General features: G+C 64.5%; 1 protein-coding gene across 1 annotated transcript; it reads right to left on the reverse strand.

Annotated features, from left to right (window-relative positions):
• Nucleotides 3,496-14,370, reverse strand: NKPD1 (NTPase KAP family P-loop domain containing 1). Its single transcript, XM_021094534.1, is given in 6 exon segments — nt 3,496-5,215; nt 5,218-5,598; nt 6,904-7,035; nt 9,454-9,903; nt 10,683-10,798; nt 13,878-14,370. Coding segments are annotated over 5 exon segments (2,484 nt in total). The 5' UTR covers nt 10,783-10,798; nt 13,878-14,370; the 3' UTR covers nt 3,496-3,794.

Below are 14,434 nucleotides of genomic sequence, written 5' to 3' on the forward strand. Positions count from 1 at the left end.
TCCGCCTGCTTTCTGCTTGCGCTCATCCCAGGTCTCCCCTGCCGGGCTTCTGGGCACAGAGAGGGGTGGGCAGGGGCCGGCCGGTCCCGGCGGCCGAGCATCTTCCAGGATACAGGCAGTGGTACCCAGAGGAAAGCCGAGAGGCCAGATGGGCAGGAGCCACGTCTTCCCAGCCCCCTCCCCACGTCGGTGCCGCATCCTCCTGTGCTCACACTCCTGGGTTCAGAGGTCATTCTGCTGCTCAGTCACCTGTGGCCCAGGGAGAAGAGGTACCAGGCCATCCCTGGCAGCCCTAGACATTTAGGTGGAGAGCGCCCTGCCCCCTGGGGCCTGGCGGGTCACCGGCAGCTTCTGGGGTGTGGCTGGAGGGCTGTTGGGCACTTCTGGGAAATCTGAGCTTTGCCCTTCAGAGGAAGAGAGAACCACTTAAGGGGAAAGGCCTTGGCACACACTTCTCCTTCCCGAGTGGGAGGCCAGCTCCAGGAGGGGAGGGATGCGGTCGAAGGTTACGAGACTCACAGTGCCGCTGACGGGACCCCTTCAGTTCCTGCACGAACCTGGGAATTTCCTGCCCACGCTGCCCGGCGGCTGGAATGAACACCTCTCCATCTGGCCCCGTCTCTGCTCTTCAGTCACTTCCGTCTCAAGTGTCCTAACCACAGCTACGGGTAGGGCGCCCATCTGGGTGGGGGACTCGGGGGAGCCATGCACATCGGGCACTGGCCTGTGGCTCCCACCCTGCTGGGGAGATGCCTGCGCCATGGCCAGTTCCCGAACCACGGACAGCGCTGTCCTCCAGCTGGTACAGCTCTGGCCGGTGTGAGGTGGCGCTGGGACCAGCCCCGCCAGGCTGCCCTCCCTCAGCCTCCTTTTCAGAGAGACTGGGGGGTGTGAGCTTGGCTTCAGATGCTGAGAGACCCCTGTTCTCTGCGGGTGGGGTGTGTCGGTACAGTTCCTTCAAACTCTCAGTAGGTCTTGAGCCAGATTTAGCTGTTGCCCAGGACTCAACCCCCGTGGGGGTTTTGGCCCTTAGAGCAGTGCTGGGAGCTCTGCGCTCCCTCTACCTCCAGGCTGGCGATCCAGGGCTGGTGGCAGGAGGGGCGCCTCTCCCTCCTGTGGCGCCCGGGGGGCTCTTCTCCCCAGCCCTGTCCCTGCTCTTCCTTGCACCGTGTTTAGCCTGTGGTGGGGAGTTCGGCCTTCCCGACTGTTCCTTAGGGTTGAATTGTGCCCCCACCCCCCCAACACGCAAAGCTATGAGTCCTAACCCCCCAGCTACCTCAGAAGGGGGCCTTCTTTGGCAACAGGGTCCTTATCGGGGTAATCAGGGAAAACGAGGTCAATGGGAGGACCCTGATCCCACGTGAAAGGGGGACGGACATGCTCTGGGGGAAGCCGTGAGGACACTTCATGCACATGGGTGTTCAGGGTGACAGGCAGCTCTTCTCACTAGGTGACTCCGGAGCCCAGGCCCCACGCCCTCTGGTGGCTCTGCCGTCCCCCAGGCCTCGAGACCCTGCTGCTCCGGCAGGCGAGTGGGGAGCAGAGTGGAGAGGGTAAACCTGCCTCTTGTGGCCACGGCGGGGGAGGGACAGGGTTCGCCTGCGCTCCCTTCCCCATGCAGGCTCCCAACAAAAGCCCCGCTGTAGGGACCGCAAGGCTGGTGGGCAGGGAGCCATCTCGCCATACCCAGCCGCTCTGACACCCTGGTGCTTTGGTTTTGTTTTCTTTTTTGGCCGCCCTGCAGCATACGAAATCCCCAGGCCAGGGATCAGATCTGAGCCACAGTTGCAACCCACACTGGACCTACGCCAGATCCTTAACCCGCTCTGCCAGGCCGCAGCGTCCCAGTGCTGTAGATCCTGTTGTGCCACAGCAGGAACTTTTTTAAAGTCTCCCAAAGCTCTAGCTTTGGCAGGCACATGGTCAGAGTCTAAGATAAATTGGGCAACAGTTTGACCACTGATCAGTTGGACCGCGTAATGGAGCAGCATCCTCCTGGGGCTTGCGGGGCTTGGGGTGGGGGTCCTCAGTCTTGCTTTGACGTCACCGGAATCTATAGGCCAGTCCTGCCTCCCGGGCACCCCGCTCCTGGGGCCAGTTTGTTTCCACCTGGACTCTGGGTGGTAAGAAACAAGCCCAGATTTCCCATCATGGCTCAGCAGTTAACGAACACAACTAGCATCCATGAGGATAAGGTTAGATCCCTGGCTTCGCTCAGTGGGTAAAGGATCCGGCATTGCCGTGAGCTATGGTGTAGGTCGCAGACGTGGCTTGGATCTGGCGTGGCTGTGGCTGTGGCGTAGGCCGGCAGCTGTAGCTCTGATTCGACCCCTAGCCTGGGAACCTCTGTATGCCGGGAGTGCAGCCCTAAAAAGACAAAAGAACAATAAAAAAGAAACAGAAGCCCAAGTCATACTGGCTTGGGAGCAAAAGGGAAGGGGTGTGTGTTGGCTCCAGTAGACCGTCTGCAGAGACACCCATCTAACAGTGCCACAAGGACCTGTGCGTGTCTCTCTCAGTGGTGGCCTCGTTCTTGGGCAGGCCTTCCCCCTGCTTTTGGAAAACATGTCCCAACAGGTCAGGACTGTCAGCGCTTCTGTCCCGGCAGCTCCTCTAACCAGAACGGGCTGGTTCTCTGTCCTGTGTCCACTTTTGGCCCGGGAGGTTGGCATATTCTGCCCAGCCTTGGAGCTAAGGCATGAGCCCAGTACCGCCCCCAGGCTGCATGTCCCCTCAGCTCTCGGTCCTGGCTCAGAAGTCACACTCTAGACCTCTGGTCACACCGGGTATGCTAAATGTTGGTCCCCCCGCCGCCGCTGGACTGGGCTGGGCTCGCAGGCCAGAGAGGGTGGCCGTCTGCCCAGAGGAGGGGGCAGGTCTCTGTCGCACTGGTGGAAGGGGGAGTGATGACAGTAGAGTCCAGCCCTAGGAAACCCCCCACCACGGCCTAGCTCTGGCGCCCATCAGCGTGTCCTACATGTGCCCCATCTCTGTTCCTCAGCTTCCCTGTCCTCATCAAGGGCTCATCAGGTGGCCCTGGAGTGACCCCCTGGACAGACAGTTACTTGTCGGGGGGAGGTGGCGCTACCCGCCTCAGCTGACCGAGGTGCCAGGGAGTCCTAACCCATTATACCAGGGGAGGGGCCACCCCCGAGAGTGGAGCAGCCTGCTGAGGTCACCAGGGACATCGCCCTCGGAAATGCCAGCACCTGCCCTGCCCACAGAGGGGCAAGCTAGGGTGTGGGGACAAGGACCTGGATCCCCTGAGGCCTGGGCGCTCTCACTGCCTGAGTCAACCGGCACATCCGTCTGGCTTTCATCTCATCTCCCCTGCCTCCGCGGCCTCGCCCACCGCCCCCGCAGCCCCTTCTGCTGCCAAGATGCCAGCCAGGAGGCTGCCAGTCTCCCGGGTATGAAGTGGGCTTGGCAGGACAGGGCAGGCCGGTCCCCAGCCCTCGCTGAGCCTGGGAGACTGGGGCACCAAGACCAATCCGAGGCTTTCACATCTTCATTTATTGCGCTTGAACCCCACATTTCTCATGGGTCCTTCTGCCCCGGCTCAGACGCTGGCACTGACCTACTTCCCCACTCCCGATGGCTACTGCCAATATCTCTCTCTGGCTCACGGATTTGTCTGGAGAATGTGGCCACCGCAGGCCTCATTGCGGACACTGGATCCTGGGCCTCGGGCCAGTCAGGCCCCCTGCACCCTCATGGGGGGCAGACGGGTGTTGCCCCTTGCTGCGCCTTCCGTTCAAGCCCACCTGGGCTGCATTTCCCCCAGTGAAGGGCGCTCAGGCCGTGGGTCTGGGCTTGCCCGCGTGTGCCCTGTCCCGGGGGTCGTGGGCTTCCCTGGCCCGCACAGGGGAGTGCCCGGCCCCGGGGGCGGGGTTGGCTCCGTTGGCTGCATGGGGGGCGTCGCGGGCCGGGGACTTGGGCGGGCTGGGCGGCTTGAGGGCGCTGACGGCCCGGATGAGGCCCATGCGGCGGCGGATGGAGTGGTCCAGGTTGACGGTGCAGCGCAGCAGGCTCTGCGCCTCGGCCACGGTGAAGGGGAAGTCGGTGCCCAGGAAGCGCTCGAAAAGCTCGGGGTCGCCGTCCAGGTCGAGCACGTTCTGCAGTGCCTTGGTCATGGTGTGCAGCTCGCGGCTGTTGTCGCAGAACACGTCCCAGAGGCGCGCGCGGGCCTCGGGCGCGCCCCCGGCCTGCTGCCGGTCCTCCAGGCACTGCAGCACCCAGCTGAGGCGGCACGGCCACTGGTTAGCGAGCACGACCCAAGCTACGGCCTGGCGCGGCGACGGCCCCCCGGAGTCTCCCTGCTGCTGCTGCTGCAGCAGGCGCACGGTGATGGGCACGGTGTTGACGATGCGCCGCATGGACACCACGTTGTCGGGCACGTACTCGTAGAGGCAGTCGCGCTCGTCGTGCAGGCAGAAGAGCGCCTCCTGGATGCAGCGCGCAGCCTCGGCGTCGATGAGGCTGTGCGCGCGCTGGGCCCCGGGCTGAGTCTCCACCGCCAGGAGTTCGGCGCCCTCGCCGCCCCGGCCCCGGCCCCGGCCCCCGCCCCGGCCCGGCGGCCGCGGCTTGCGCGTCATCTCGCGGTAGAGCAGGTCGTCGCGGCTCTGCACCGCGTCGTGCAGGAACTGCAGTTTGGTGCGGCGGCCCATGATAGGCACGGAGAAGGGCAGCGTGACAGTGCGGTTGAGGAAGAGGTAGCCGTTGTCGGCCGTGCCCTTCATGGAGCCGGCGCTCTCGAGGCACGCGGCCAGGATGCTGGGGTCCACCACCAGGATGAAGATGAAGGGTGCGTGGCTGTCCGATAGCAGCGTGTTGATGGCGTTGAGCACGCCCACCACGCGCTCCGGGTAGCACGTGTCCAGCCCGGTGACCTCGAGCACAACACGCAGCCGGCGCCGCTGGTAGATCTCCAGGAAGCACAGGAAGTCGGTGAGCAGCTCCACCTCCTTCTTCACCTCGCACATGAAGCCCAGCTGGTTGCCGAACTTCTCGCGAGACACCAGCCGCTCGATCTTCTTGCGCTGACTCACGAACAGGTGCTTGCCCACCGAGTACACGGCCATGAGCAGCCCCGAGCCCGACAGCGTGGTGGCCGCGCTGCCGAACACCCGGAGCAGGCTGCCGTTGGCGCCCCCGTGGCCCGACGCACGGGCGCCCACCGACAGGTAGAGCAGGCCCACGCCCAGGCCCAGCGCGCCAGCAGCGCCAGCAACGCCAGCAACACGCGGCGCCGGCAGTGCCATTCGCGCTGGCAGAAGTCCGGCGTCGTGGCCGGCTTGTTGCCCAGCACGGAGTACACGCTGAAGGGCAGCGCGCCGTAGTGCTGGCGGATGCCCTCGCACAGCGTGGTCACCAGGCCGGCCCACAGCTTGTCGGTGCCCGCGTACTGCCAGGCGCTGAAGCGGATGAAGAGGAACTTGACGTTCTTGCGCCGCAGGTGCACCTCGGTGATGACCGGCTGCAGGAAAACCAGGTACCACAGCAGCTGCGGGAAGCCCCAGCCGCGCACGGGCCGCGGCCGCCACTGCACGCGCTGCAGCTCCTCGGCCTCGCGCTGGGTCGCCTCCTGCTGCATCAGCGCTGCGGGGGATAAGGGCGCGGGGCACCGCGTGAGCCGCAAGACCCGGCTCACGCCGGGAGGGGGGCCTGGAGGGTCAACGGAGAACTGGGGCCTGTCGCAAAAAGCTGAGAAGGTGCCGAAGTGCGGGAAGGCGTGGTCTGGGGCCAGGCTTGAGCAGGCAAGCGTCTGAGGAGGGCAGAAATGGAGCCCACAGAGGAGAGAGGATGGGTAGGGGCAGGGAGGGGTCTAAGGAATGAAAGAATGAATGCCAGTGCTGAGGAAGACAAATGCTGGGTGGCATCGGTACACCCTCGATCCAATTTTTCCTGGGTTACTGCTCCTCCTCCAGCTCTCAGCTCAGCCGTCTCCTCCTCCAGGAAGCCTTCCCTGACCCCCCAAGCTGGGTCAGGTGACCCTGGGCTCCCCCACCCCAGCCCTGCCCACTCTGGGTCATCCCGGTCTGGGGACAGGTCTGTCTCCCTTGCTGGTCTGTGAGCCCAGGAAGGGCAGGGCCCCGGATGTTTGGTCACCCTGTGTTCCCTGGATGCCGAGGAGGTGCTGGGGGAATGTTTGGGAGGATGGATCATGAGAGGTCGGGGCAGGATCTGCCTGCTGTGAGGCGAGTGAGTGAACCAGAGGGCATGAGTCGGAGTCACCCGATGCAGAACCGAAGCTGCCCACGACTGTTTTGTTTTGCCTCCGAGCCGAATCTTTCCTCCTCCCAGGACCCTGTTGGCTGCTCTGTGACAGCACGGGGGCAGGACGTGTGCTTGCTCAGTAGATGCTCACTAGGGCTGGGCCCATGGAGGCAAGAGTCACCACGGGCCTCTCTGGCCGTGACCGGGGCTGGGGTCTGAGCTCTGGCAGGGTTTGAACCAGGGCCGAGCTGCCGCCAAACTGGCCCAGTTTCAGCTGCGGTCTTGAGCTAGGAGCATCTGGTGGGAGTCTTGAGGGCACCAGGCCCTGGGCTGAGAAGAGATGGGTCGAAGGAGCACAGAGGCCAGGAAGGACACGGCAGGAGCCTGCGGCCTCAGGGAGGAGGCTGGACTTTCCCCCTCGGGTGCTGGGGAGCTCTGGAAGGCCTTGGAGCAGGGGAAGGACAGGGCTAGCTGCGTATTTTAGAAAGATTCCCTGCTAGGGATATGGGGGGGGGAGGAGGTGGAGTAGAGGCGTGGGGAGGGGCCTGGTTAAGGCCTACTTCTGGGCACCTGGACTGGGGCGGATCAGCCTCGGGGGCAAGCGGGTCTGGGGAAGCCTGGGGCAGGGCAGGGGCCAGAGGCTCCGTTTCCCTTCGGCCCTCATTCCCCAAGCACACAGATCTTCACCTGTGATCTTGTCCAGCATCATGTGTAGGCGGCAGCCAAAGGGGGCGTAGAAACCCACGGTCACAGGGACAGGCACGTGGCAGAGGGTCTTGGCCAGGCAGCTGCAGTACACATCATCCTCTGTCAGGATATCTGGGGGCCGGGGTTGGTGAGGGGGGGAGCTGAGTCAGCGAGGCTGCCCGGGCACCACCCTCCTCCCCTCCGCCCTCCCCCGTGCCCACCCCCAGCCCCTGCCTGCACCGGCAGCCCCCTCCCTGACTCCCAGCTGTGACTCAGGTTAAACACACCCCCCCCCCCCCCCGGCCAGAGGTCTCTGTGGCTGCAGGCAGCCCCCTCCTCCAGGGCCCGATGTGCCCCTGCCCCGGGCCCCAGCTCCACCAGACCAAGCCTGGGAGGCTAGATGCCCCCTGGCCCTGGCCCAGGGGTGTGCGGGCACCTGGCTGCCCTGGCCCCAGGCTCATGGTTCCCATGGGGAAAAAATCCCATGGGCTTTTCTTGAGACGCCACGCCCTCAAATACTTAAGACACCCCATTTCCACACTGCAAAGTTCCTTCCTGCTGGCTAGCCTGGTTCAAGCACGGACAGGCTCCGACCCCCAGAGGCTCCTCGGCTGGCTTCCTGTTCAGCGCTTACCCTGGTCCCTCTCCTTCTCCGTGAGCCCCTGCCCCCAGGCAGACACGTCTTCTGGTCTTGGCCCCACCACCTTTTCCCGCATGACCCGGGCAGAGCAATGCCCCTAGGAGGCTCAGTCCCTTCCTCTGGAAAGTGGGGCGCAGAGATGCCAGGGAGTGTGGGTGCCAAAGGGCAGGCCCTCTGTCAATGTTGTGATCTGGAGTGGCCCTTGAAGGCTCAGGATCAAGTATAAATCCGGGTCCTAGGACTTGGTGTGCAAGCGCTCCAGCGTCCACTCCGCAGAGGGCGCCCACTGAGCACTACTCCTTAGACCCGCAGCTGGGGCACCGGAAAGGCAGCGCTTGGTAGTGGGGGCGCGGAGCCAGCCTCCTGGGGCACGGTGAGGATGACACGCCCGATTTCATGGAAGCCTTGTGGGCTGCAGCATCTGTCCCTCGCCAGGGGCCTGGCCTGGAGGCACAACTGGGAGGCCGAGGTGGCAGGTGGTGGCCAGGGAGGATCTGAGCCTGCTCTGCCTGATCGTTGGCTGACCTTACCCCATGGAGCGTCTGTGTCCCCGTATGTGAAATGAGGCCCAGAGGCTCTTGTGCTGAGGTTGTGCCTGACCTGGAGCTGAGTCCCCGCTTAGCTGTTGCTCTACCTTTTTTTTTTTCTTTCTTTCTTTCTTTTTTTTTTTTTTTTTAGGGCCGTACCCTCAGCATATGGAGGTTCCCAGGCTAGGGGTCGGATCAGAGCTCTAGCTGCTGGCCTACACCACAGCCACAGCAACGCAGGATCTGAGCTGCGTCTGAGACCTGCACCACAGCTCATGGCAACTCCGGATCCTTAACCCACTGGGCAAGGCCAAGGATCGAACCCGTAACCTCATGGTTCCTTGTCGGATTCCTTGCCATTGCGCCATGACCAGAACTCCTGTTGCTCTAATTTCAAACCAGACCTAGAAACCAGCACGTGTCCCCAAGTCCTCTGCCACCTCCCTGGTCAGGCTGCCAGCACCTCTGGCCTGGACTTCTGCTTCCCACCCTGCCTCCTACAGTCAGATCCTGAGTCATCTTGTCCCTCGTGGCTCCCACCTCCCCAGGGGGGAGACGGTCAGGCCCTCACCTTGGCCATGAGGCTCCCGGGATCTGGCTGCCCTCTGCCCTCTTGGACCCTGTCTGACCCTCTCCTCCTCCCTTCCGCGGCTCCAGCCACCCAGACCTCCTTGCTGTCCCTTGAACAGGCCACCTCGGAGTCTTTGCCTTTGCTGATCCTGCTGCCCCGTACTTGAGAGCACAGCCTCATCTTTGCTCACATGTCGCCTGATGGCCCTGTTTCCTTTGCAACCCCCGATGCGCCCTGCTTGATTCTTTGCCAGCCCCATCATCACCTGGGGGCACACTGTTGAACCTGATTTATCGAGTTCCCTGTATCCCCGCCCTCACAGCCAATAGAATGTGAGCTCTGTGAGTGCAGCGGTCTCTACCTGCCCCGCTCGCTGTGGCACCCCCAGAACAGAGCCGGCCCTGCACTGCATCCGGTACCGAGTCACAGAATGAATGAGGGGGCGCGCATGTGCTCCCTCCATCCCCCAGCCCCTCCCTCTCGCTGCACCTGCTCCCTTGACCTGTCTCCCCCACGCCAGAGCTGGCCAGCAAGCCGGTGCTCATCAGCCCCCTGCCCCGGAGGTGGGGGCCAGGAAGAGAGAAGGCAGAGCGAGGGTGTCAGCAGAGGGAGAGAAGTGGGCCAGCCGGGACAGAGGCACCTCGGACAGGCCTGGCCTGGAAGCCTTGGATCGTGACAGGTGAAGCCGAGGTGGCTGCCCTGAGGCCCAAGGTCAGGGACCAGGGTGAGGGGTGAGGAGGGCAGGCCCCAGGCCCAGGCAGGAAGCGAGGCGGCAGGAACAGAGCCCTGGGAAGGGAAGGCTGGGTGAGCACCGGAGTTGTAGGAGGTGAAGGAGCCGCAGGCTGAAGGGGTGGGCAGGGGCCGGGCTTCCGTGGGCCTGCTGGGCTCCAGGAGGATGCCGACTGCGGAGGGCAGGGCTGGGTTGCTTCTGGCCATGGCGGGTGCTGCTGTGGGTGAGGTGGTGGGTGCGGGGGGCGGCTGGAGGGCGCTGGCCAGTTGCCTGGGGGCAGTGGTGGCTGGAGATGGCCCCCTCTGTGCTCCCAGAGTAGGGCAGAGCCGCTGCCGCAGGGGTCTGGGAGGTGGGGGCTGGGGCTGCTGCTGCTGCTGTTGCTGCAGGATGGGGGCCTGGGGGCCCCGGCGACAGACACCGCCACCCCCTTGGTGGCCGTGGTAGGCCAGCTGCCAGCACACCTGGGGGGACGGCCGACAGGGCCTGTGGGCTTGAGGTGCCGCTGGGTCATGGCACCACTGGCGACAGCATCCTGGAAGGAAGGAAGTAGGGGGTGACCGGGCCTGGGTCCCTGACCCCGGAGGGGCCCTGGCAGGAACCAGGTCGGGTGTTGAGGTGGAGGTTGGGAGAAGCCAGAGAAAATGAGGAGGGGGTGTGGGCCAGGCCGTGCCCTGTGCTCTCCCAGGGGAGGGGCTGGGGGGTGACGCTGCGGAGTCCCTGCTACCCTAAATTCCTCAGTCCCTGGGGTGTCTCCTGGTGGGGGAGGGGGACTGAGAAGAAGCCACTGGGAGCTGAACTGGTTGGCCCAGAGGAGGCTGAAGGGATGGGAGGGGAAAGGGGGCAGGGTGGCGACTGGGGAGAGGGGTGAGCCTCGCACCTCGGCTCAGACCAGGCTGGTGGAAGCGGGGCTGCCCTGGGAGGTGCAGGCCCCAAGGAGGCTGGATCAGCCCTAATGGGAGGTAACTGTCCCATCGCCACCCCCAAGCAGGAGCACCTGCGGTCACCAGGTCACCACGGCAGGCTGGATGCCGCCTGGTCCATCCACACTCAGTGTGGGGTCGGGGCTGGCTCTCCTACCCCCCACCGTGCTGCTTCCCCACCCCCCAGGCCTGGCGATTTGGGGAGGGAATTCTTCCCACGCTAGGGAAGGGGCAGGCCAGGTGGGCCTCCCCTGCAGGCACCCCCAGCCTGGGCTCCCACATTCGCTCAGGGTCCCTTATGCAGATGGCTCTCTAGTAAGCGCTGGGAGCTTCTCTCTCCGGCTTGCCCATCCACGACAGGTCTTTCTTCTCCCCCACACTGCACCCCTACCTTTTTGGTGCCCCAACTCTGGGTCCAAGAAATAGGCCTCGGCAGGGGTCCGGAGGGGCAGGGCGCCCTTGGAGAAGTGGACGGTGCAGTGCTTGTGCATGGTGGCCGGGGGCCTGCTTGGAGAGGGGGAAGAGGGAGAGGCCGGGCTCAGCACCCAGCCCCTTGGATACCAGCGGTAAGATCCCACCCAGGGGACGGCTCCCAGGGCCCTGGGATGGATGAGACCCCACCCCCGATTTTAGGGTCCTGGGTCACCCACGTAGGGCAGAGGTGCCCTTCAGAGTAACAGTGAGAGGGCAGGACAGGGAGGGATGGCCCGAGGCAGGAGCACAGGGAACGGTTAGGGGGTGTTAGGGGGTAATTTGGGGTGGGTGAGATTTCCAAGGGTTGGGTGTTTGGGAGCTTTGGGAGTTTCAGAGAGGACAGCGGGGTGCCGAGTGGACGTGGGCTGGGAGCCGAGGAAAGTCAGAGGGGCACTGGGCTCTGGGGGTGCGCACTGCTGCGGGAGGTGAGAGATGAAGGCTGGTGCCTTTTGAAGGAACTTGAAACCCGTGCGGTGAGAGGTGGGGGTCAGTGAGCCACCGAGCTGCTGAAATTTCAGGGCTGGGACCCTGGGGACCGTGAGTGGTTGGAGGGTGGGGGACTCGAGGGGAACAGGTGAAGTCAGCATGGTCCAATCTGGGGAGAGGCTCACAAACTGGGGATAAGCTGGGGTGCACTGGGTTTCAAATGTGAAGAGCCCAGAGCAGAAGGGGGGGAAGGATGCTGTTTGGAGGCAGGGACGGGGGAAGCCGAGGGCCAGAGGAATTGGGGGTGGGAATGGAGTCGGGGTCAGAGAGGGTTGGGGGCCAGGGGTGTGGCCCCTGCCCGCTGCCCATCCCCCTAGCCTGGGGTCCCCTGTACCTGATAGCAGCCTTGCCGCCCCAGCTCCCTGCCCCGCTGCCGCCGCCGCTGACCTGCTGTGCCAGCCCCACCGCCAGGCAGCGTCAGCACAGGCCCAACTGCTGAGAGGCCCTGGATCTGGGAGCCCAGCCACCCGACCGGTTTGCCCGCCTTGTCCCCGCCCCTTCCCCAGGATGCCCGCCCTGTCCTGTGCGCTCTGCTCTCAAGGACCAGGGGGGGGCTTCCCTGCTCGGTACCCCAGGTAAGGGACCAAGACGGCACACCTCGGTGCTGCCTGGGGCAGGACCCGCCGGAGGGCCTACAGGGCCTACAGGGCCTGGGCACTTGTGCCCTGGGAGGGAAGGAAGCCGGGACGGAGCCTCAGGGAGTCCGGGCCCGCAGAGGATGCAATCCCATGTTCAGAGGCCAGTTCCTCCAGGGCCCAGCTGTGTGACCTTGGGCAGGTGACTTCACCTCTCTGAGCCTCGGCTTCCTCATTGCTGAGTGGGCCGGCGGCCGTGGCCGCCTCTCGTGGTTGTCAGGAGGAGTCCACGGAGCCCAGGGCCCGGCACACAGCAACACCGGCAGCTCACGCTCGCGGGCACCAACCAGCCCATTTACCAGCTGCTCCAAATGCTTCGCATAAAATGCTGACGACGTGTGCACGTACCAGGCTCACCAGAAGCCACACGTAGCATACATGCTTTTCTACCGTAACCCCTTCCTCTTGCCCCTGCCCCAGTGGGGCGGGAGTGATGGGGACACAGAGGCCTGGACCCACGGAGTCCTTGCCCCCGGTCTCAGGGAGGCAGAGCCGGGCACTGCGGGCAGTGGTTCAGGGTTTCAGCTGCACGCACACTGGGCTCTGCTCCCTCCTGCTGGGTAGGTGGAGGCGCCTTGCACACATTCCAGTTGAGGCAGGAGCGGGGTGGGGCTGGCAGGAGGCGCCTTAGATACCATGCCCCCCGCCCCCCCAGAGTCCTGTCTCCCTGCGGTCGCTGCTGGCAGGAGGCCCCCAGAGGTGGAGGAGACACCCACAAAACAGCGCCCGGAAGAGGGAAGAGGGAACTGACCGGCCTGCAGGGCTCCCCTGAGAGCAGACACGGCCCCTCCCTCCCCGGGGCGACTCTCCTGCCTCCAGGCCTTCAAGCAGCTTCTTCCTCTCTGTCCTCCACCAATTCAGGACTCTGCCCCCTTCCAGTGCCCCAGCCCCATCAGGGGGGCCCAGCAGGTGTCTGAGAGGGGGGAATCTCCCTCCCTGGGCTGCTTTTTTTTTTGTCTTTTTGTCTTTTCAGGGCCGCACCTGAGGCATACGGAGGCTCCCACGCTAGGAGTCCAATCAGAGCTACAGCTGCCGGCCTACACCACAGCCATAGCAACACTGGATCTGAGCCGCTTCTGTGACCTACACCACAGCCCCTGGCAACACCGGACCTTAACCCACTGAGTGAGGCCAGGGATCGAACCCTCATCCTCATGGTTCTTAGGTGGATTCGTTTCCACTGCCCCTCAACGGGAACTCCTCCCTGGGTTTCTTGAAGGCAGGACTGAGCCAGTCCCCCAATCTCCTGCCCCCCCCCCCCCGCCACAGGACAGTTTAGCTGCAGGCTCTGTGCTGGACAGTGCCAGCACCCAGCCGAGGGACCCAGAGGGACCCAGAGGGACCCAAGAGGAAGACTGGCGGGAGGTAAACTCCTAAACCCAGTGGCGCGGCAGGACGAGGCTGCCGAGAGGCCCACCCAGGGGTGCGGGCACTGGACCAGAGTAACCGCTCCAGGGACAGGGTGCTCAGCAGGGGCCAGGTGGCTGCTGGACACGAAAGAAGGAGCAGGAGTTTGGGGAGTGGGCCAGGGGTGGGGCAGCCCAGGAAGGGAACAGCATGTGCAAAGGCGTGGAGACAGGCCAGGGGCTGTGGTGCTCAGCTGTGTGCGCCAGAGAAGGGCTGGCTGGGGTGTCTGTGCTGGTCCCTGTGGAGGCAGGGGAACCTCCCGCCCCTGCTGGGGGTGTTTTGTTGTCACTGTTGTTTGGTAGGGTTTTTTTTTTTTGGCTGCCGCAGGGTATACGGAGTTCCCGGGCTAGGGATCAGATCTGCTGCAGCCACAACCTAAGCCACAGCTGTGGCAACGCCAGATCCCGAAGCCACGGTGCCGGGCCAGGGATTGAACCTGTGCCCCAGAGCGCCCAAGACCCCACCAATCCTGCTGCGCCACAGTGGGAGCTCCTGCTGGGGGTGTTTTAAGCTAGGAGACCCTCCTTCCTCCCATTGGGGTTTACCCCAGCCTGGGTTTTCAGCTCTGAGACAGGGGTACTTACCCACATCAGGCAGCAGGTGGCAGAGCCCGGCACAGTCCAGCTCTAGGAGGGCCCCAGATGCTATGAATGTGAACAGGGAGGTGGGGGCCGGGGATGGGCGAGCGCGCAGAGGCTGAGCTCCTCAGGGACCCGTCACCCAGGCCGCTGTTCTGGGTATGATGCTGTGTCTGCCAGGCACGTGAAGTGTGTATTGGAGCATGTGTGTGTTGGGGAGTTGGGGGGGGGGCTGAGAGTGACGCACCCCGCTTCCATCCATCCTCGGTCCTGGCAGCCCCTAGCCCAGCCCAGCCCTGCGAGCGCTCCGGGGGCCCCTGGCCCTGCACCCAGGGAGAGGTCCCTTCCGTGGCCCCTGCTGGGCAGAGAGCAGCCCTGGACTTGTTGATGCTGGAGAGGCTGTCGGCGCCAGGGGCCGCCCTCCCCTGCCAGGTGTGCGGGGCCGGAGGCGGCAAGCCTCAGGGCTGGGGCAGAGGCTGGGGCGCAGGGGGACCCAGGAGGGGAGGAAATGAGGGCTGGGGAGCCACACGGGGTGCTCTGCCTCCCCCACAGTACCTGTGACA

The sequence above is a fragment of the Sus scrofa genome, chromosome 6 (genome assembly GCF_000003025.6).
Source record: "Sus scrofa isolate TJ Tabasco breed Duroc chromosome 6, Sscrofa11.1, whole genome shotgun sequence".
NCBI lineage: Eukaryota > Metazoa > Chordata > Mammalia > Artiodactyla > Suidae > Sus > Sus scrofa.